Here is a 23,397-nt window from a genome sequence, read left to right on the forward strand (position 1 = left end):
TGCTATAAACATTTGTGTGAAGGTTTTTGTGTGGACATATGTTCTCATCTCAATCGCAAAATACCTAGGAGCATGACTGCTGGATTTCTGGTAAGATTATACTTAGTTTTGTAAGACTGCCAAACTGTCTCCCAAATTGGTTTACCATTTTGCATTCCCATCAGCAATGAATATATTCTTGTTGCTCCTTATCCTCACTAGCTTTTCATATTTTCAGTTTTTTGGATTTTGGCCATTCTAATAGGCATATAGTGGTATTTCATTGTTGTTTTAATTTGAGATTCCCTAATTATATCCAATACTATACATCTTTTCATATGCTTATTTGTCATTTGTATATTTTCTATGGTGAGAATCCAGATCTTTGTCCATTTTTTATTGGATTGTTTATTCTCATTGTTGAGTTCTAAAAGGTCTTCATATTAGGTTGGTGCAAAAGTAATTGTGGTTTTTGCAATTATTTTCAACCTTATAAACTGCAATTACTTTTGCACCGACTTAATATATTTTAGATACAAGTTCTTTATTGGATACGTGTTTTGCACATATTTTCTCCCACCATTCAGTGGCTTGTCTCTTCATTCTTTTAACTGTCTTTCACTGCGGACTTTTAGTAAAGTTCAACTTATTTTTTTTTTCATGAATCATGTTTTTGGTGTCATACATAAAAACTCATCACCAAACCCAAAGTTATCTAGGCTTTCTCCTGTTACATTCTAGAAGTTATATAGTTTTATGTTTTACATTTAGGTCTGAGTTAGTTTTTGTGAAAAGTAAGTTGTGTGTTTAGAGGTGTGTTTTTTTGTTTTTTTTTTTGCATACGAGGGTCGGACAGTTAAGTTTGCAAACTCATCCTAGAAAAAGTGCTACATACCTCATTGCTGAATATCACTATGGTCACCTTGGAAGTACTCCCCTTGGGAAGCTATTCACTGATGCCAGCGCCTAGTCCACCCTTCAAAGCAATTTTGGAACTCTTCTTCTGGAATGGCCATCAGAGTTGTCGTCATATTACCCTTGATGTCCTGAATGTCATCAAAATGTCTTCCTTTGTCTTTATCTTTGGGTAAAGAAAGAAGTCCTTGGGGGCCAGATCACATGAGTAGGGAGGGTGTTCCAACACAGTTATTTGTTTACTGGCTAAAAACTCCCTCACAGACAGTGCCCTGTGAGCTGGAGCATTGTCGTGATGCAAGAGCCGTGAATTGTTGGCGAAAAGTTCAGGTCATCTAACTTTTTCATGCAGCCTTTTCAGCACTTCCAAAAAGTAAACTTGGTTAACTGTGCATTTGGTACAAATTCATAATGAATAATCCCTCTGATATCAAAAAAGTTTAGCAACTTCATTGCAACAAGTTCTCAAACTTAATTGTCAAGACCTCATATGGATGTCCAGTTCCAGCACCATTTGTTGAAAAAAACTGTCCTTCCTACACTGAATTGTCTTTGCTCCTTTGTCAAAGATTAGTTAATTACATTTGTGTAGGTCTATGTCTGGGTTATCTGTTCTGCTCCATTTATCAATTTGTCTATATTTCATCAACACCACACTGTCTTGATTACTGTATAGTAAATCTTAAATCTGGTTAGTAACAATTTCAGACTGTTTTTCTTCTTCAGTATGGTGTTAGTTATTCTGAATCTTTTGCCTTTCCATATGAATTTTAGAATTAATTTGTTGATAACCACAGAATAACTTGTTGGGAGTTTGGTTGGAAATGCATTGAAACTATAGGTCAAGTTGGGGAAAACTGACACCTTATCAAATAGAGACTTCCTATCCAGGAATATAGAATATCTATCTGTTTATTTAAATCTTCTTTATTTAATCAGTTTTGTAGTTTTCCTCATGTAGATCCTGTACATATTTTCTTAGATTCATGCCTAAATTTTTTTTTTGGTGTGAATATAAGTGATATTGTATTTTAATTTCAAATGCCATGTGTTCATTCCTGGTATTTATGAAGGCAATTGATTTTTGTATATTAATGTTATATCCTGTGACCTTACTTATAACCACTTATTAATTCCAGGAAGTCTTTTGTCGATTCTTGAAGATTTTCTGCATAAGTAATCATGTCATCTGTGAACAAAGAGAGTTTTATTTCTTCCTTCCCAATCAGTATATCTTTTATTTCCTTGTCTTATTGCATTATCTAGAACTTCCAGTATGATGTAGAATAGGAATGGTGAGAGGAGACATCCCTGCCTTGTTCCTGATCTTAGAAAGCATCCAATTTCTCACCATTAAGTATGATGTGAAGCTATAGTTTTTTTAAATAGATGTTCTTTGTCAAGTTGAGGAAGTTCTCTATTCCTAATTTGCTGACAGTTTTTATCATGAATGGGTATATTGGATTTTTCCAAATGGTTTTTTTCCCCATTTATTTATGTGATCATAATGGTTTTCTTCTTTATCCTGTTGGTGTGATGGATGATATTGATTTTCAACTGTTGAACCATCCTTGCATATTCAGAATAAATCCCTTTTGGTCATGGTGTATAATTATTTTTATACATTGTTGCATTTGATTTGATAATATTCTATTAAGGATTTTTGCATTTATGTTCATGAGACACAGTGGTCTGTAGTTTTCATTTTTTGTAATAGCATTATTGCATTTTAGTACTAGGGCTATTTAGTATTGGTATTAACATTGTAAGTAGGTGTGTCAGTCAGGGTCTAATCAGGAGACAGGAAACTCAAAATAATTTGAACAGGGAAAGTGTAATATAAATAATTATTAACTATAACAGGGGATTAGAATAACAAGAAATTGGCTGGTAAGATGTAAAGAAAATCCTAAAGGATACAGGAATAGCAGATACAAAGAACAGCGTGTCCAAAAAAGAGTCACCATCTCCTAGGGCTGAGATGCAGGCCTTGTTGAAGAGGGCACAACCACAGGTCACTGGATGGCAGAGAAGTCACTGATGCTGGAAATTCACTCTCTGGAACTTTCTAGAGATCCACCCTTTAGGGTGCCAAGAAAAGCTGTGCATGGGGAAATTTCTCTCTGTGCTACAAAACCACATGAGGAGAGGTTGTTGGCGAAGCTGCTGACCACCATGCTCTGTAGGATACGGATGCTGAAGACTGCACATCTTACAAGCATTCACCATTTCCCCAAAATATGGAGAACACATATAGTGTTTCCCCGAAAAATTAGACCTAGCTGGACAATCAGCTCTAATGCGTCTTTTGGAGCAAAAAGTAATATATTAATTAATTGATATATTAATTACTATTAATTATAGTAAAATAAGACCAGGTCTTTAATATAATAACAACATAATACCGGGTCTTATTTTATTATAATATACTTATTTATATTAATTTTTGCTCCAAAAGATGCATTAGAGCTGATTGTCCAGTTAAGTCTTCTTTTCGGGGAAACACGGTAGTACCAACAGTCATTGTTTCTATTGCTGGCTATATTGTTCTCAAATTTAGTCACAGTCCCATTTTGTTACCTAAGGACTGAACTGTAAAATTAACTTCCAACAACTTGTATATGAAGTAAAACTGGGAAAGAGGGAGAAGAATGTGAGTAGTCTATTAAATGTATGATATAACAGGCAGAGAGAAAATATGCAAAGCCATTTTGTTTCTGTAATTGGTCATCAGGTTGTAATTGATACCTATGGCTTCATTCTTCAACTACTCATTTCATGCTTTGTTTCCATTGCTCTGGGTTCTTTACCTGTGGAATGACCAAAACCTTCATTCCCAAAGGGTTTGAGTCCTCATATTTTGCCCCCTTTTTATTATTGTTGCTATGTAGTTTTCCATTAACCTTTAGTATGGGGCATGGAAGAACTAAGAGGCACCCCAGAGAATCTCCCGGGTTCTAGACACAGCCCTCCTTGCTGCCATTGTGCAGCAACCCAATTTGCCCTTGGCAATCAGGTTCAATGACTCCATCCAGTAGATTAACAAACCCCCCTCTGCAGTTTTGCCTGTGGTTCAGTGGCATATGGAGCCCAAAATGTTCAGGTGGCAGTCTCATCTTTCAATTTAGGAAAGAACCGTTATGTCCCCAGATGGAAGCATCTGCCAAACCAGTAGACCTCCAAACCAGAAGAGCTCAAAGTTGCCAGGAAGCAAAATTTCTGCAAGTGGGTTATTAGGAGTAATAGCGAGAGGATCCACTCTCACTTCCACCTTTGATTTCTGGACTATTCTGGCTATGAGGGAGACAATACTACATAGTGGTCCCTGATTCAAAGCATATACTGCATCGTGTAAAACAGGACCCCTTCATTTCAGGGTGTTGTCTCCCAACTGAATCTGCAGCTGAGATTTTAGTAAGCCATTTACCTCAGTTATGCCAGTTGTTTCTAGATGATGGGGTACGTGGTAAGCCCATTGAAATCCATCGTAGCCTATTGCTTCACTTCTTTTGCTGTGATTCCACATAACGCTATGTGGAATGCCATGATGGTGGATAACGCCCTCTATGAGTCCACTGGTGACAGTGCTGGCAGAAGCACTAAAGCCTGGAAGGCAAATCCACATCTAGAATATGTGTCTATTCCAATAAAGATGATCTGTGTTGTCTGGACAGTTTTATTCTGTCAGCATAAAAAATTAGGCACACAGGTTAATGATTATGATGTTATCCTGAAACAGACTAATGCATTATTTTTTATTTACAATAGCGTGTCTCATTTTGAAACTGAATTTTATAAAAGTGAGAAATAGAATATGAACATTTTAGTGATAGAATTCTAAAGGGGAACTTTGTCCCCTTAAGAATTAAATGTCTTCTTCTTGAAGGTAGAACCAAAACCATCCTAGAGAGATAGATGCCTAGCGAGTTCAAGTTCAATAATAGCTGACACATATATGTGCCAGGCACTATTCTAAATGTTTTTGATGTATTTATTCAATATTCCTCATGTTCATCATTGTAGATACTCTTATTACTCACATTTTATAGAGTGCAAAGAGAGGCACATAATTGTGAAGTAATTTTCCCAAAGTCACACAGCTAGTAGTGGTAAAGTTAGCATTGGAAGTCTCCAGAACCTAGGCTCTTAATTACTGAGTGTTCTGTCTTTCATAGTTAAGTTTTCCTTTAACAGGTAATAACTATTCCTAACATTTTATATGAGCTCTTCAAACAATGCAGTTTAATGGGAAAGTGCCCATCAGGCAAGTAAGGTACAAGAAAATACAAATTGTAACCAAACCCAGTGAGGGAAAACTAACAATGCAGGTTAAAGGGTGAACCAGTAATGTACTGTGTACCACAAGATGGCCACCTGGTGCTTTCTGATGATGTCAGCTCTGATTTGACTTTTCTTCCCCTCTCCTGCGAAAATCCCACAGAACATAGGCACGGCTCTTGAGTTTGTGGATTTCTTTTTTCCCTAAGCCAGGAAACTATTTTGTCCTTTTATATTTTGTTTTTCATCCTCCAGTGCCCTTTTACCCCTTAGGTTGCTGCCATATTTGCATCTTAACTGTGTTTACCCTTGGCAAGCTTTCCTTACCCCACATAGCCCGTGCATCTGATAAATATTTTTCAGGGCCCTTTTGCCTTCCTCCTGTTGCATAAGCTTCTTCGGGTCCCTAGGAAGGAAGAGAGTAGATAAACTGACAAGATTATTATGACTACCTTTAGCTCTATGAGAGGAAATAATTTCACAGTCAAAAACAAAACCTGATCTCAAGAAAAAATAATTTTTAAGTTACATAATGGGGAAAAACATTTATGTCACTGCCAGATTTGTGCATGTATCAGTGGCCTAGAGTAGAAATTATTTTTTTTATCATAGCAGGCTTATTAGTTCAGCAATAACCCATTCCTCAGAACTGAAAATTAAATAGCCAAAGAAAGAACTTTTGTATTTCTCACTGAGTCAGAGATTGTAGCTGTCAAAAAGTAATAAAACTTCAGAAAGCTATGGCACAATAATGAATTATGTATGTCTGAAGGACCCTGAGGTTTCAGAAACATTATTGGTGCCAAAGGATAGTTCAAGAGTGGCAGTGTTTATTATGAAAACTGCTAGATGTGTGAGGTAGAGTTTAGATAAAAAGATTACTATACTATCACTTTGGATCATCCCAGGGCAACACATCGATATCTGGTATCAGAATCTGGAAACAAATAGAGAGAAATAAAGGTATTTGGAAAATAAAGAAGATAAGGCAACAGGAAGCAAAAACGAGAAAAAAGGGGTTGTAACCACCAACCATTGAATTAAAAAGGTTGCTACAGCTCAGAGGGTAGAGGAAGCACACTTCAGTCCAAATGAACCTGAAGTCCTTTTTTTTGCAAATGTAGGTCACACAGCTTTGAACTGAAGAGCTCTAATTTAAGTTCCTGGATCCTACCTCACTCTTGTGGAAAATTTCTGGAATGTGCCTCACACAGAAGGAAATCAATTTTAAAATGCAGAGGAAAGACGAAATTAAGGGTGGAAATGTTTGTGTGTGTCTCCTTCTTTCCTTATGACCCAGCTCTGTTTGAATCTAATAGTCAATGATTGTTAAAGCATCTCCCAAGATATGTCTCCCCTGACTGAGAGAAAACAGTGAGGAAGACATCTGCAGTCTAAAATGGAAAGACCCTTGCTTTCTGATGCTAGTCTTGGCTCCATCATTTTCTAGTATATCTTTGGCAAAGACCTTTTTCTCATCCCTACTGTGGGGAAACTAGTACCAGTTTCAACCTCTCTTAAAATGTAACTTTATGTAATATAATTTGTATAAAAGAATTTTGTAAATCATAAAAGACCAACAATGTTAAGACTCTGCATTAGCTTGTATGCCCTATGATAGATAGGGATGTGATTCTACACTCCTAGGAATCCATAGCTTTCGCTGTAATTTGTATACATACAATCAATAAGCTTTTATTTACTATTACTTTTATTTAATATTTATTTACTTTTATTTACTCTTCTCAGTACCTGATCATAGCATCCCTCTTCCAAAGAGGATGATTCATAATAATTATTTCCTTCCTTTTCTTGGAGTTTTACCCCCAAAAGTGTGCATCCCTAAACAATGTAGTTTCTCCATTTTTGAACATTATGTGGAGAGAATCATATTGAACAGTATATTCTTTTATGCCGTGATTGTTTCTAAAGATTAATCTCATGGAGCATTAGTTCATCTATATCCCTTGCTGTATAGTATTCCATTATATGAATATACCACAGTTAGTTTATCCAATCTATTGCTGGGGAACATTCAAGTTGTTTGCAGTTTTTGACTGTTAAAACATCCTACTAACGAAAAGTCTTATAAATGTGTACAAGTTTCTCTAGAGTTTATACTAACAGTCAAACTTCTGGGTCATAGAGTAGATAAATGTTCCATTTGTCATGCCAAACTGTTGTTCAAAGTGGTTGTACTAATTTATCTTCCCAACGGTAGTGTATGAAAGCTCTCATTGTTTCAGGTACTTAACCAACACTTGATAATGTAATTCTTAAATTTTTGCCAATATGGTGAGTCTTAGTATCTCATCGTGGTTTTAATTTTATTTCTCTGATTACTAATGAGATTAATGATCATTTCCCGTTTGTCAGCAATTTTTCTTTCCAAAAAATTTGGTGGAAGACTTTTGTCTCTTTCTCTATTGTTTTAATTTATTTTAATTTTTTTGTACCAGCTCCCTGTATTATTCCTTTGTAAATTATATATGCGTTATATGCTTTAAATATCTTCTCCCACACTATGGTTTGTCTTTTCACTTCTTTATGATATCTTTTGATGAACAAAAGTTTTTAATGTTAATGTAATTATAAGTTTCACCTTTCACATTTAGACCTAAAATCTACCTGGAATTTTTATATATGCTGTGTGGTAGGGATCAAATTTCATTTTCTATCCATGTGGTTATCCAATTTTCCTGGACCATTTATTGAAATGTCTAGCCTTTCCCCACTAATCTGCAATGATACTTCTCCTGTATATCAAGTGTCCTTTTATGTATGAGAATCTATCTGAGCTGTTTGTTGTTTCTGCTTATTCTTGCTTATGGTGCCATTTCCTTGTAGGCTTCGTTATTTTTTATTGGGAAACACTTCTTGTCCTTAAAAAATTATTTGTGGAAATGAAAATAACTTTCTCCAGAAAAGATTTGTGTTTGGTTCTGATAGGCACCTGGGGACATAACCAATAGTGTTCCCTCACAAACTAAGTTTGCAATTTGAGAAACTCTGAAACACCCAGGTGATGCAAATCCAGGCTGTTTGGTGAAAAGACTAGCCTATGGCCACAGGGTCATGCGGGATGTTATGTGGGGTCTCTAGTCCCGCTCCCCGCACAAGAACGCAGGATATGGTGAGGCCAAAAAGGAACACCCATGGAGCCATAGATAGGGGAGTCACACCACTATATTCTTGCTGGCGGCTGGGTGGGAGACACAGGAGGCAGGAACCACACGATCTGCAACCCGCCGTCCACTTGTCTCTGCCAACCAACCTCACTTGCTAGCTGCAATCCGCCTCTCTGCAATCCGTAATCCACACTCCGCCACGCCACACCATGCCAGCACGCCACACCACCACGCCACACACTTTGCTAGCTTAGCCATGGCAGTTATATCAGTGGCTAATGGCTAACCAATAATAGCCGATGGCCAACTAGTCACAGCTGATGGCCATCTACTACCTGAGCCAGCACCTTTCTATGTGAGGCCGAGAGCCTGGAAACTGCTCTCTGGGGCTGTCCCCACACACAGTATTTCAGACCCTTTCTCCTTTCCTTTTTGTAAACCTCTTCTTCACTCAATACCAAGTCTTCTCCACAGTTGCCTGCAGGTAAGGCAAGAGCTGATTCACCCTTACCTTAACGATGTAGCCCTTTGAAATTATTAGACCTTGCCTGGGTCCTTGGCCTTGACTTCTGGACTCATCAATCCACAAGCCTGGCCAAATTGAAGCCCCCAGCTTGCCTGAGTTTGCAAATCTCAATCCCCTTCACCTGGAGTAAAATTATACTAGTGTTCTGGGACTTATCTTCCTGGGTCTCCTTTTCATTTATACTTTGGCTTGAGTTCCTTTATCTTGTCAGAAGTTAGATGCTTTTTATGAATGTTTTAAGATTATCTTATCCAGCATTTAAAAATTTTTTTCCATGGGAGAGCTGGAGCAAATAACCTAGCTTACTGTTACCAGAAATAAGTTTGGCATCACCCTTCTCGTATGTCTTTCAACTATCTCATACCTAGAAGTTTTTAGTACCTCACCTAGTCCTAGCCTCTCTCCACTTTGCTTGTACCTCTCTCCTCCTCCATTTTCTCTCCTTCCAATGTCCCTTTCCTCCACCTTAGGAGCAAAATCAATAAATCCCTCAATTTGTTTCTTGCAAAGTAGTTTCCCCCTTCTCCAAGACCTGTTGATATCCAACTCCATAGGATCTTACCTATCTCAAGGTGTCTTAACCATTTTCCAAAACGGTTTCCTTCCCAGAAAAGGTAAGCACAGCATATTTTGGGGTCTCTAACTCAGCCTGAAGAGATATAGAAAATTGGGGTTTATTGCTTGAGCTAAGGGTTCTGAAGAATTAGAGTTAGTGGAATCTCCAACATCCCTCCAACCTCAAATAAGGACTATCCCAATTGTCCCCATTTCAAAGTCACCTTTACCAGCACTTTCGACTGCTAGAATAGGAAATTCCTTACAGACATATGCAATTACTGTATATGGAATTAATAACTCTGGAATCACAATGTGCAATGAGAAGAGAGAGAAATCAGCAGATTGAATATGAGCCTCAAGTTTCTGGGTCACTTTAAACCCGCTTAGATAAGTAGTCTCTTGCTGAGCCTGAGAGGACAGAAAAAAAAATTCTTAGTGACACTGGTAGTTCTGACATCAGGCTAGCCTAGTGAAATTCGGAATGTCTCCCAAACCTCTCCCAACTTAAAAGGCACTTTTGAAGCAAGCAATTGTTTACTGAGCCCTAGCAAAGAAAAGTAACCCTTGGACCCTGTTCTCCAGAAACGTTCACATTAGTGGAACAAATGTGTTCATTACGTCAGTACAATATGACTGCCATAACAGAAATGTATTCAACATGTTATAGGCCACACAGAGGAGGAAGTCACCAAATTCTGTGGAAAACTGGGATGATTACTGAGGAATGGATATTTGAGCCATAGCTTAAAGTGGGAGAGTGCAACTTGTATTTTTAAAATGTATGTCATTGTAAAAGTATATGGCATATTCAAATAAAAGACCAATAGTTTGGTGTGGCTGGAATCAGAGTTTAAGGAAGAGGGAAGGGGTCAATGTCAGAGGTCAGAGAAGATGACCCTGTCATCTTTTATTAAACACTCTCGTAGTACCCTGCACTTTTTTAATAACACTCTTCCTACTCTGAACTTTTTGTTCTATGTTTTTCCCCAATATTCATCCTTAATACTGGGGATTCAATAAATACTATCTAAAATTAATACATCAAGAACAAATATAAGATATAATTTCTAGTTGTAATAGTAACAATAGAAAAATGAAAACAGTGTTAATATGACTGTCTCAAGAAAGTGGGACCAGGCTATAGGATGAAGGGGTTTGAGAGGAAAGTTTTACTTAATATTTTTACGTTCTTCTGCACTGTTCAAATATGTTTTCATGTGCATATATTGTTTTTAAATCAAAATTTTTATCAAGGTTATAAAAAACACCTTAAAGTGCCCAGATCTTAAGTGTATAGCTTAATACACTCTTACCCATGTAAACATCCACATAACCAATATCCAGATCAAGATATACAACATTTCCTGTGCTGCAGAAGATTCCCTCAAACCCCTTTGGAGGGAACACTGCCCCCACTACTCTGACTTCAATCGCCATCATTTAGTTTTGCTTGTTTTTCATGCGGAACTATACATGATACACTTTTTCTAAAAACTTCTTTATTGATGTGTAATGTATTTATGGTAAAGTATACGGACCTTAAATGTTAGCTCAGTGGATCTTCACATATTTACGGCCCAGAAGAATGCCTCATGCCCCTTCCCACTCAGCACTGTCCCCACTAAGATAACTGCGGTTTTGATGTCTATCACCATGGCTTCGTTTTGCCTGTTCCTGAGCCTCGCATAAATGGGATCAGACAGTACTGCGTATGGTCATGGAGGGTACCATTCAGATTTTGTCGAGGATAAGCTGTTGCAGGAAGCATAGTCGACTGAGAACCTGCAGCTCTGCCTCTTGAAGTCAAGCTTCCCCAGGCTGCTCCCAGCCAAACGCTGAGCATGGAGGGCGTCCTGGAGTCCAGCCATTCCTGCCTGTTGGGGCTCCTCCAGTGGACGGTCTTGGCTGAGACTCTCAGAACCGTGCCGCCATCTGAGACTTCCTACTGGATCCTTCCCTCCTCCTTTCCTTTCACAGGTTTTAGACCTGCCATGTGATCTGAAGGCTTGCCACGCCTCTTTCTGCTCCCTGTCCCTTTGTTCTTCATAGGCTTTCCCCCTAATATGTCTTTTGCACATCTCATTCCATTTTGGCACTTCTTCTTAGAGGACCCAAACATATAACTATGTTCTTTCATTTGCTCAGCATTATGTCTGAGACTCGTCCATGGTGTTAGGTGTAGCAGTAATTTGTTCTCTTTTATCATATAAATACACCACAATATATGTGGTGTAATGTTACTGGACATTTGGAGAGTTTTCAGCGGGGGGTTCCTCTGTGAACGTTTTTGTATATGCATGTGTTTTGGTGAATATGTGCACTCATTGCTCCTGGGTATATGCCTGGGAAGTGGAGTTGCTGGGTCATCGGCATATGTTTAGCTTTGGTAGATTCTGTCAAACAACCTTCCAAAGTGGGGGACCAATATGCACTCCCAACAGCACTCATGAGAATTCCTGTTGCATATAGTATTTTTACAAATTTCAAAGAAACAATAACTATAGTACCAAAGATACAAAACAAATGTATGATATATCATCCTAGCTTCGTGTTTAAATGACCATTTAAAAAATTGTTGTACCAGAAAAATGTTAAAATACCCCAAAATATTAACAATAGTTATATATTAGAGGGAGAAAGGGAAGTCCCCTTACCTTCGATTTTGAGAAATATTTGAAATGCTTTATAACAAGCATATATTTATTTTACTTTTAGTTACATTGTCTTAAAAATAGCACTAAAAGGCTTAGGATGACAAAGCAGTGGCCTCCTACACCCCTAAGTCCTGCAACTCCCGTCTCGGACTCCTTTAATTACTTCCTAGCTGCCAAAGATGTGTGGAAATCTCTTCCCTGCTGCCTTACTGTCTTTATTCTTGTGGGTTTCTATCTTTTCTATTGCTCTACTGTCATTTAGTGAGGTTTCAAAAGGGAGAGGAAATTAATATGCTCAATCTGCCACTTTTAATCAGAAGTCTATGCATACAATCCAGGCTGGTTTCTGTACATTATCAGGCAGGGAATGGGATGTAGCAAAGAATAGGCAGCTGCTTGTTTTAAAGACATCATTCTAGTGACGGGGGAAGGGGAATGGGGTGCGGGTGGATGGGGGAGGGGGGCACCCAGAGGTTTGTGGGGAGAATGGTTAAAGAACGAACCAATAGTTAGGAAGACACAGAGGCAGGCGTCTCACTCAGCTGCAGCAGGATGGAGGCAGAAACATAGAGAGCACGGAGAATCTGTGCCTCGGGTTCACAGCCCACATCACGGGGCTGCTCACCCCAGTGCTGCTCTAGGGTAGACTCCACCTAGAAGGCAACCCACCAGATTGTAAAAGCTAGGAACAAGGACATATACCAGAAATAGCTATGCGTGGCCACACTCCTTAATCCTGAGCTCATGGCGGATACAGTAACCCATCATGGCGCTCTTTCCCATGGGGCCTGGAGAGCCTGATACTCTCTCAACATAGCTACAGGTACTGCTAACCAATCAGTGCTGGCACTAGCAGTTTTCCACGCCCCTCATTTGCCCATAGGTAAGCAACAGAGCCTACAAAGTGTGCAGGAACTTGCCACAAACCAGCTGGATGGATGTGAGCTGACAGAGAACTGTGAACTAGGAAGGGACAGTACCCTGGGGCTTCTGGGCCCCTTGAGAGCCTGGGCATTCACTTCTATGGTGAGCCTGGCCCTCAGCCCAGGCTGTCTTACCTGCTCCTTCAACAGGGCCAGGGTCCCCTTCTCTAGGGCCTCAGCCACAAGCTCTTTCTCCTCAGACAGCTCTGGGGGGTAAAAATAAAAATAGGGTAGTTGGCAAAGAGAAGAGGCACATAGTGGGACAGCAGTTCAGGGTCTGATCAGACCCAAGACAAGCATCAGAGGAGGTTCCAGATAACCGAGAAGGGACTTATTCCAAATGGGCGCCTGCTGTGGCTCCTGCTTCCTCTTAACCTGCAGGGGGTCAGAGACTCAACAGAGGGGGAAGAGGAGGCCGTCTCAAGCCCTGGCCTGGGGAAGACGGCTCGTTTCTGAAATGTGATGGTTTATCCCTCGCAACAGGTAAAGACGGTGTGTACCTCCTTCCTCCCGCGATCTGGTTCCCCACAGGCCCCTCTGCACAACATTTCCTCCACGCCAGACACCTCCTCACCCATCAAGGCATCCAGGAAACCCAGAATGGCTTCTGTGCGTGCCTCTACCAAGATCCCGGCAGCATTAAACAGGCTCCGTATGAGAGCACCTGCTGTGCCCTCCATCTGTGGCTCACTGGCGATCAGGACCTCAGACACCTAGGGCCAGGACAGGGGGGAGCTGAGCCCTAGTCCCACTAGAGCAGATTGTTGGCAGTGTGTCAACTGCCCTCCCCATTGGCTCCTCCCTCTCTCCGCCCCAGTTCTTCCTCGGGCCTCTTACTCTTTGCTCTAGATCCTGCAGCTCCTCATCCTCGATGAGGAGGCACTTAGTGAGGCAGCTTAGCACGTCTTTTCGCTCCTCCTCAGTCAGATCCTGGAGGCCCCTCACCGTGTCCTGCACCTTTTCCTTCATGTTTCTGACGTCCTCCATACTCAAAGACTCCCCTGTACAGACAGCAAGACAGCAGTTAAGAATCCAACCTACCCAGCCCAACAAGCTCCATTACCCCCGGCCCCCACTCTTGGTCTGTTTTGCTTCCGGAGACCACCTCTGTATCTTCCCATCTTCTAATCTTTTCCTGTTAAAATGAAGCATCCTTCCTCCCAGACTCCCACCATCATTGCTTCCCACTGACCCTGCTTCCATCTCCTAGATCCCCCCAGTCTAGTTCCAACTCCAATTCTTCTCCACCTCCAGGAAATCAAAATGTATTTAGCCCTTGCCACTCAAAGCGCTGTCTTTAGACCCCATTCAGAGTAGTGAGGATTTAGAGGAAGTTACAGCTGTGCTTCTCGGCCTTGACCATGCATGAGAATCACCTGGGGAATGATTAAAAATCCTGATGCCCAGGCCACCACCCACCCAGGTCAATTAGAATTTCTGGAGGTGGGACTCAGGCATCACTAGTTTTAAAGTTCTCCCAGGTGACATCTATATACAACCAACAAGAACCACTGTGTTTGGAGGAGACAGATGCAACCTCCAGACTAAAGCTGAAACCTGCTGTGGGCCTGTCTTGCCCTTCTCCTCCCACCGTCCCCACACGCATACTCAGCCACCCCACCTGAACTGCAGTCTTTGAAGCCAGAGGGCTCAAGGGTGAGTGGGTGCCGCAACCCTGGACACAAATGGCCCCCATTCTTACCTGGATGACATGAAAGACCATCTTTCTCTGCAAAGAAAGGAAGGATAATCTCAGAGAGTCTTTAGGTCGCCTCCAGCCCCCTGTGGACATTCTCTTCCCAATGATGGACATTTTCATTTTTGGATTCTGTGCCCTCTCTGCCCATGTCAGGGAGCCTGTGTCCTCCTCATCATGGGTAAGTGACAAAGCACTGTATTTGCAGACTCATTCCCATATCCTCAGAGATAGTCAGCCATAGGATTATACCTACATGATTGAGAAAGAAACAGAAGCCCAGAGAGGGTACAATATGCCCTCAGTCACTCAGCAAACAGGAGTCAGAGCAAGGACCGGAATCTGTCTCCTGACTCCTCTGTTAAGGCACTTAAGAATGACAGAGATTCAGTCCTTTGTGTTAGCAAGACTTTGCCAGCACTGCACCTGAAACTTCTACAACTTCCAGGAGTTGCTTGAATTTTCAACCTCATCTAGACCTCTCTCTCTTCCCAAGACCTCTTAGTACAATTCTTCAGGGATCCAGGGAAAGACTCTAAGTTCCAGAGGAAACCACATTCAGAATCACAAGGATCTTCTAGTCTAACCCGTTCATTTTGAAGTCAGGATAACCATGGCTCAGGAGGCTAAGGAGTGGGACAGCCACAACTAGACCCTAAGACCATCTGACCGCCAATCCAGAGCTCCTTTTACAGCCAGTGCTATCGTATGAGAACTGGCCAGGTGCTTCCTAAGCCTCCCATAAGGGCTGTAACCCCAGGATCCAGCACACTGACCCACACAAAGCAAGTCAAAGTTGTCGGAAACTCTAGGCCAACATGCAATCCAACTTGCTTCTCCAACAGGCAGATTCTTCTCCTGCCGTTACCACAGGTCCCACTCTGTGCATCCTATTACATTCTTAGCCTTAATAACTATAATTCCAGGCCATTTGTTATCTGTTATCCTCTTTTTAAAAATAGTATTCTTGCCCATTCTGGAATGATGAACAGGAGGCCCAAAAGCTCACTCACCTTCTGGAAAGGATTTTGTTTTGCTAGAGAAACAAATCTCTAAATCAATGCAAAAAAAAAAAGAGGGGGGAGGAGAGAGAGAGAGAGAGAGAGAGAGAGAGAGAGAGAGAGAGACCAGTTAGCAGAAAAGACACGTTTTCTCAGTGTAAGTTCCTTGTTCTACTCTCTCCCCAATCCTCACATCCTGCCCCCCCGGCCCCCACACAAACAAATAAACAAATACTGGAAGAGAGATAGGAGTTAATGCCTCTAGGGAAGGATCAGCGTCAAGATGGAGCAGATCCTGGGTCAGCGAGCTGAGCAAGGAGCTTCCGTCCTTCCCAGTCCTGAGCCCTCCCTCTTCCTTGGAACTTTCCCCCACCTTCAAACTCAGCAGGGCCCCTCCAGGCTGACACAGAGCCTGACTCCACTCATATGTTCAAGTGTCACCCCGCACCCACCGCACCCACCCCCACCAAGCCTTACTTACTCATCCTCTCCATGTTGGGGAAGACGAGCTGCTTTATTCCATAGCCCAGGACCTGCTTGGTGGGGATGGTCACTGCCCTGTGGTGCTAGGAGAAAGGAGCCCACGTTGATTGATCCCTAGGTACTTTACATAGTTACCTTGCCTGATCTCCCAAACAATCCTGAGAGCTAGACATTTTATCCCCATTTTACATTTGGCAGAATTGAGGCTCAGAGAGGGTCAGTAGGTGAGCCAGTTTCACAGCTAAAAACAGTAGCAAAGCTGAAATTTGAACCCACATCTGACCTCAAAACTCAAGTTGTTTCAGCAAATGTTTACTGGGACCGGTTTTGTTCCAGGCACGGCCTCCTGCCTCCTGAAAGGGGAGGCAGACAATGAATAAGCAGAAAACCCCACATAATTATAAACTGTGGGAAGCGCTAAGAAGCAGATGAAAACAAGGCATCACCATAGAGTACCAGGGGAGGAACTTCGCAATGCCACACACACATTCTTGGGCAAGAGAAGATATGAGAAGGCCAAGGAGTCAGCAAGACTGCTCAGGGAGGCCTGGAGGAGAACTGAAGAGCCTGGAGTCTGGGCTGGCATTGCCCCCACCCACAGTGGGTGGGCCCAGGCTGGATCCCCTGCTGCCTCCCAGTATCCTAACCTTGTGTTCATATTTGAGACTGTAAAAATCCAGATGGCTCCAAAATGCGTATTTCTGTTCACTTTTCAGGGTTTCCTGCCTTGCTGTCTCCACAGTTTCTGTCACCAGATACAGGTCTTCTCTCATTGTCTGGATTGATCGGAACGAAGAGGGCAGTTTTCTCTTCAGCCTCCTAAAGGGAGTAGGGGTGGGGATGAAAGTTCAGGGTCTTGGGGGCCCCGCCTCTCAGTGACATTTCTTCCTCTCCATCAGCTAGTTCCTATTTGAGATTAAGTGCTTCTGAGGCTGGAACACCAAGGCACACAGCACCCCCATTCACAGTACACTTTACCCACTGTGGGGGCATGAGGGTGCAAAGTGTGAAGGGAGCTCACTAGCATTTATGGAAGACCTCCATGTACCAGCACTGCCAGATCTTCACATGCCATTTCATTTCCCCCTCACCACAACCTCGTGATGTAGGTGCCCATTTTTCACATGAGGAAATTGAGGCTTGGAGATAGGTTGTGAATGGTCCAAGGTCACACAGTTAGTAAGTATAGGGCTGGGATTCAAACCCCGGCCTGTGTGAGTCTAAAGCGTGTGACCTCCCCGTGGCACTGAGATAGGCATCTGCCCAGTGCACCACACCCCCTTCTCTGAGAAGGGGCTCCAGCTCCTTGCACTGGTTCCTGGGGCCTAGCTGCATTGTCCACCTGCGGGCTCCAGGAGGCATCTCTGATTTCATAAGGAAATTCGTTTTGTGACTAAAAATAGCCTGATGGAGCTTCTGGTATTTGCAACCAAAAAACCCTCAAGAAAGACCTACATCCTTGCTCCTGCTGACTTTCCTCTACCCCATCCAGTACCCTCCCCCTAACTCTATTTACACATATCACATAGCCTCACCATAGAAACAACAGGCATTCCAGAAAAAAATTGAGCTCCCTTCGAAAAACTCCAAAGGCCCTTTCCCAGCAATACTATAGGAAGGTTCAAAGGACCAGTAAAATTTCACCGTAAGCTTTCAGTTTTTAATGAAAAGGACAAACAAAAGGCATCTACCTCATTCAAAGAGGTCTAGCCCAAGAGAACCAGCTACAGAAGAAAAGAGCAACAACAAAACAATTGCTGAAGGGGAAGGCTGGTGACGTCCCTTTAAGTCCCCTGGAAGCATCATGCCCTCAGCAATCAGAACCTCTGTGACGCTTGATTGGTGCCACCCAGGTGGGGTAGGGTGGTGATACTTTCTGTGCAGGAAATGTTCTGTAGGGGTGCTTAGATTTCACTGTGCTTCACTGCAGCTGTCTTACTGAGCACCTACTATATGCTGGGGCTAAACACAGAGGTTAGTCAAGTCCGTCCCTGGTCATGAATTGTTCCCAGTCCAGTGAGGGATGGGGCTATGGAAACCTCTGGCTTGCCACAAGGCAGAGCAAGACAAGCATTAAAATACAGATTTGAGCAAGTCGGTGTAGGAGAACAGAGGAGAGCAGCCTCTTGAAACCCATAGGTTTTGGTCCACATCAGAGAAATCAGTCACCCTGGAGGGCAGCAGGAATGTGAGTGAATTGAGGGTGTCAGGAGGTTTCCTAGAGGCTGATCCTGGAAGAGTGAGAAGGTTTCCTGAGGTGGAGGAGAAGGCAGCATGCCTGAGTGCAGATGTGGGTTGAGGGAGTGCCGGGAGTGGGAGTGAGAGGCTGAAGCAGCCAGGTGTGCCCACCTCAGTGCCCTTGACCCACAATGGGTTTCTCCTTCTCACCCCCCTCTCCCCCACTGCTGCCTACCTCCAGCCTCACCTGTTCTCAAGGGAATTCAGATATTGCTGGGATACCCGGGTCTCCAATATCTGGATTCTCTGCTCCTGGGAACCATGGAAGGCCCTTGGAATTGTTATTTCTTTGGGCAATGTCACTGTCAACATGCCCTTTGAGTCTACCACGTCCACAACTTGGAACTCAGCCTTTCGACCTGGAAAGAGAAAGGCAAAAGTCACAATAGTCTCTAATTTCCAGAGAAAAAGTGCATTTTGTAACTGATTGAGAGATGACAGAACTGGAACTAGTGCCTGAAATCAGGCCTGCATGTGTGACACTGAAGTCTCCGGGCCCATTCGTTTATTGAGCAATGTCAAAGTTTGTGTGTACTTTATCAGAGAGACAAGAAAAACTCAAACCTTATGCACACAGAGTACCGCATGGAGAAGGGGTATAAAGACTAACTTCACAATGGAGAAGCTTGATGAACACGACCTTAGCCAGGTGACCAAGATAAACATCAACAGTGAAAGTCATGTTGATCGTAGGTACTGCTGATCGGATGTCATGAGCAAGGCGCTTGGCCTCGACGGTCTTCCTCCCCCAAACCCATTACTCCCTCAATCTAACCCTAAGAAAAAGACCTCAGACCAATTCCAATGGAGAGGCAGCCTACAATATGCCTGACCGGTGTTCCTTAAGCCTGTCAAGGTCATCAAAAACAAGGAAAGTCTGAGAAGTCATCACCGCCATGAGGAGCCTAAGGAGATATGACGACTAAAGGTAACATGGTGTCCTGGATGGAATCCTGGGACAGAAAAGGGACCTTACATAAAAACTAAGATAGTCTCAATAAAGTATGGACTTTAGACAGTAAAAAGAAAGAAAGAAGGAAGGAAGGCAGGAAGGAAGGCAGGCAGGCAGGTAGGCAGGCAGGCAGGCAGGCAGGCAGGCAGGAAGGAAGCAAGCAAGCAAGCAAGCCCTATGCACACTTTAACACCACGATCAGCACCATATTGTTAAAAAACAAATAATCCATTTGGAAAGGGAGCCGGCCAAGTTGCTCAAAATCAATTCAAACTACCAATTCACTTCATTCTTATGGATTTTTTTTTTTTTAAGTTTGGTTTCACTTCTGCCTCTGAATTTTTTATGCAAACATAGACTTTCTCTTAAAGGGAGTTAACTGACTTAGTCAACCTTTTGTTTTTCCACACTCACACTTTGCCTCCGACTCTGGGAAGTATGAAGATCAAGGTAAAACATCCTAGTCCTGATTTAGATTTTTTTCGGTTTTCTGTGAACTGGTCATTTGGCAAAGTGATTTTTTTGAGAATTAGCTTTTAGTAAATTGGCTCTTGGCCATTTGCTTTTCAGAGAATTGACTCAGAGTCTTTGAAAAATGCTAATCTGAAATTTCCTAAATCTCCTTGCTTGCTGAATTAGACTCCGCTGTGGAAACACCCGCCACCTCCGAGTAAGCCGGGTGCTGGTCTTGGTCACGGAGCAGCAATGCCTGGCACAGGGCAGGTGCTCTACGACAGTACAGTCGGACTGTTAGAATTCTTTTCCATCCCTTGGTGAGACACAGATGGGCAATAGCTGAGATGGCTGAGCTGTAAAATCTCCTCTCCGTGGGGCATGAGACACAGAAATAAGATTCCAAATGAGCGTTCAACAACACTCACCCTGGGGCTTGTAAAACCCAAGAAACCCCAGGAATAGCTGAGCATGGAGGCAGAGGGATGGAACAGACAGCTCTGCAAATCCCTTCAAGCCCTGAGGGAGTTCTGCTCACCAGCCATGTCCCATTCAGTCATGACTTCCAGGAACAGGAAGGGATAATAATGATAACCGCCACCAGCAGAATGATTGGGGTGAACTTTTATTGAATGTTCCTTTCCTGCAGACGCTGTGATAAATGATTTCCATAATTTATCTCATTTGATTCTTGCAACAGTCTGCTTGACTTGACAGATAAGGAAACAAACTTAGAGAGATGAAGCAATTTGTCCAGATGTCCCTGAGCTGGTAAGTGTCAGAGCCAGGCTTAGAAACCGGATGCCCCTAACTCTACACCCTGTGTGCTTTCTTAACCACGGAGCAAACTGCCTCCATTTCTTTATCCATTTACAGGATAAACATACAAACACATGAGAAGACATCAGCTAATTTAAAAGTGAATTATTTACTAAAGGAAGAAATACGAAGGGAAGACTATTTAGGAATAGTTTCCAAGAAAAAGAAATTTCCACGTTCCCCCATCCCCTTCTCCTTGCAGCTCTTCTGTGCGTGTCTTGAGGTATGTGGACACATCTGTACAAATCCCAGTTTCTTTGTTGACTGGTTGATTTGGTTGAGGGCAAAGGGGACTTGAGTGTGGGGTAGAGTGGGCAGGGCAAAGCCTCCTGGCTGCCCATCTCTTACGTACCTCATACTGACCTTGGAACCCAGAATCCAGCTTATCCAACTGCCCTTCACTCTCCTCTCTCTCCAGTATGTCCTCCAGGGTGAGGTCTGTACTGTAGTAGCGGCGTCCCAACAAATTTCTCTTCTCCCTCACCAGACAGAAGCAATGGTATCTGTCAGCTTCCACGATGCTTCTGACAGCAATCATATCACCTCCAGTGTCCATCTCTTGGACCACAACTCTTGTGATTTTCTCAAATAGGCTGGGCATTGTGCCTGGACCAAGTGGGAAAAAGAAGCCAATTTCAGTTCGGGGGATAATGGTTCAAGTTTTTCAATCTCCTACTTTTGGCAGCCTGGGGTCAAGGAAGATCCAACAGATCTAGGACAACCAGGACGTGGTATTATTCACCTTCCCTGTTTCTAGAAGGTGAGGCAGTCACTACACATGAAGGAGGGGTGACAACCACAAATGGTAGATTCTCCTCTGCCCCTCATGGAACCCTTCTGCAAGAAAGATGGGGCAGTAATTGCCCCAGACGGAAAGTGAGACCTGTGTTCTAGATCTCCCGCAGCAGAGTTGCCCACTTGCCCAGGGGGACCTACGGGATGGGAAGGCAGTCCCGCCATCCCCCAGCCAGACCCTCCCCAGTGCCGAGGCAGAGGTCCCAGGACGGGATGAGGGCCATGGCTCACACCTCACCTTACCAACCCCAACTGATCACTTCTTCCTTTGGCTCTGGCTCCTGGGCCCCCTCCCTTGTTGTATTCTGCAAGGCAGTTGAACGGGTACCCTACCAACCATTTCCCAACAAGATGGTGGTCAGTTGGCCTCAGAAGGAGACAAAAGAGAAAGGACGGAGTGCAAGAGAGGCTTGGAGCCAGGCACCCTGGACAGCTCCCCAGCCCCCTCCTCCAAACCTCTCCTCAGTTTCTGGTCACCTTCGGAAGGGCCGCCTTACGCTTTGTAAAATAAAATGAATCCCAAAACCCCACTTAGGGCATCTCCTCTGCCCCCACTCTCCCTTTATACTCTCCTGGTCTACCACCGGGCCTACTGGGACTGTCCCTGCAGGAACCTCTATAGGCCCGTCACCAGTCCAGTCTGACAAAACTGCTCCATCTCCATTTCCATGTCACAGCAGCTCTTAGTCCCCACTATATCGGACCCTTCAGGCTCTCTTACCTCCAAATTCTTCTTATTCTCGCTCCTTCCATCAATCATTTGGAACTCCTTCCTTTGAGATCTCTTTGCCTTTCCCCTAGCTCCTTTGCTTTCTCCTGGGGCCAGGCCTCCCCTCACACGCTTCCTGGGCTCCATTTCCCCATCCTACCTCTGGCCACCTTCCCCTAGGTCCCTTCTGGCTGGCCCAGGTACCTGTTCACCCATGCTCCCTTCTCTGTACCTGCCCCCACCATGGTGGCCAACTCTTAACTCACTCCCAACCTAGGAATTCTTCTGCATGTCTGGAAAGGCAGTGCTCAGGGCCCACAGGCCCATCTCAGGTGCTACCCACCTCTCCTCCGTCCTCAGCTGCTCACCAGAAATGGAGGTTGTGAGAACCCCCTCGGTGAAGATCTCTGCACAGTGCCTGGCCACTAAGTCTCAGGATAAGGGAATTGAAAGGAACTGGAAAGCTGGGTAGGGCTCAGTGCCCCACCTCTCAGGCCCTTAGATAAGCCACATTGTGGCTGAGCTGGAGGCAGATAAGGCCAGAAGTAAGAAACGCTTCCTTCCTCTTGGACTCAGGGAATGTATGATATATATCCTAGGTGAGTAGGTGGATTTGGGCCAGAGAATGGTACAGCAGGGGGCACACTAGGCTGTGCAATCCGGTGAGTTTGGTACAGAGAAATAGAATACGGGCGGGTACCAACCAAATGCCAGCAGGCAATAGCTAGGCTGTACTAGGGATATGAGAGTGATCTAGCTGGGACCAGCTGCCCACATGCCGTGCTATGGTGGGAAACACTGGACTCAGCAACAGTAGCTAACACCTGTGGGGACCAGTGAGGGGGACTCAACCTCGCTCCCCACCACATGCTCCCACATGGCCCTCAGAGAGATGCCACCGCCTGTCCTCTTCACCCGCCTCCTTGTCCAAGAAGAGGTCTCTGGCTCCACCCCTCAGTCAGAGATACCCACCCCCCGCCCCAGTGAGTCCCACCTGTCTTCTGGCCCCTGCCTCCCTCAATTCCCAAAGGACATTTCAGGAGACGGCGATGGTAGTAACAGTAATAACACCAATCGGCTACCATGTACCCTGTGTTTACACGTGCCAAGCACTGCGCTAATTCTCTCAATAGCCGTTAAGAGGTATCATCTTTATACAACAGAGGAAGCTGAAGCTCAGAGGAGTCACTTGGCACGGCCGCAAAGCCAGCAAGTGGCAGGGCTGGGATTTGAACCCAGATTATTGTTGATGTGTCCTAGCCCCTCACCTGACTACACTCTTGCAGGTCC

At 43.6% G+C, this 23,397-nt stretch overlaps 1 protein-coding gene across 3 annotated transcripts; it reads right to left on the bottom strand.

The window, feature by feature from the left end:
• Positions 1 to 7,521: 7,521 nt before the first annotated feature.
• On the bottom strand, positions 7,522 to 22,993 carry GSDMB (gasdermin B). 3 transcript variants are annotated; one of them, XM_019747523.2, is made up of 10 exons: positions 20,967 to 22,993; positions 18,567 to 18,738; positions 16,789 to 16,960; positions 16,140 to 16,224; positions 15,671 to 15,709; positions 14,583 to 14,690; positions 13,799 to 13,962; positions 13,536 to 13,674; positions 13,097 to 13,167; positions 7,522 to 12,691 (listed from the first exon to the last, which is right to left on the bottom strand). In XM_019747523.2, the coding sequence occupies exons 1-10, from the start codon at positions 21,202 to 21,204 to the stop codon at positions 12,548 to 12,550; spliced, it is 1,332 nt and encodes a 443-aa protein (XP_019603082.2). In that variant the 5' UTR covers positions 21,205 to 22,993; the 3' UTR covers positions 7,522 to 12,547. The 3 variants fall into 3 exon arrangements, with proteins under 3 accessions (XP_019603082.2, XP_019603084.2, XP_019603083.2); XM_019747525.2 differs by having other exon boundaries at positions 10,499 to 12,691; positions 20,956 to 21,074; XM_019747524.2 differs by having other exon boundaries at positions 10,503 to 12,691; positions 14,664 to 14,690; positions 20,967 to 22,989.
• Between the last annotated feature and the right edge of the window lie 404 nt (positions 22,994 to 23,397).

The sequence above is a fragment of the Rhinolophus sinicus genome, linkage group LG15, assembly GCF_036562045.2.
Source record: "Rhinolophus sinicus isolate RSC01 linkage group LG15, ASM3656204v1, whole genome shotgun sequence".
Lineage (NCBI taxonomy): Eukaryota > Metazoa > Chordata > Mammalia > Chiroptera > Rhinolophidae > Rhinolophus > Rhinolophus sinicus.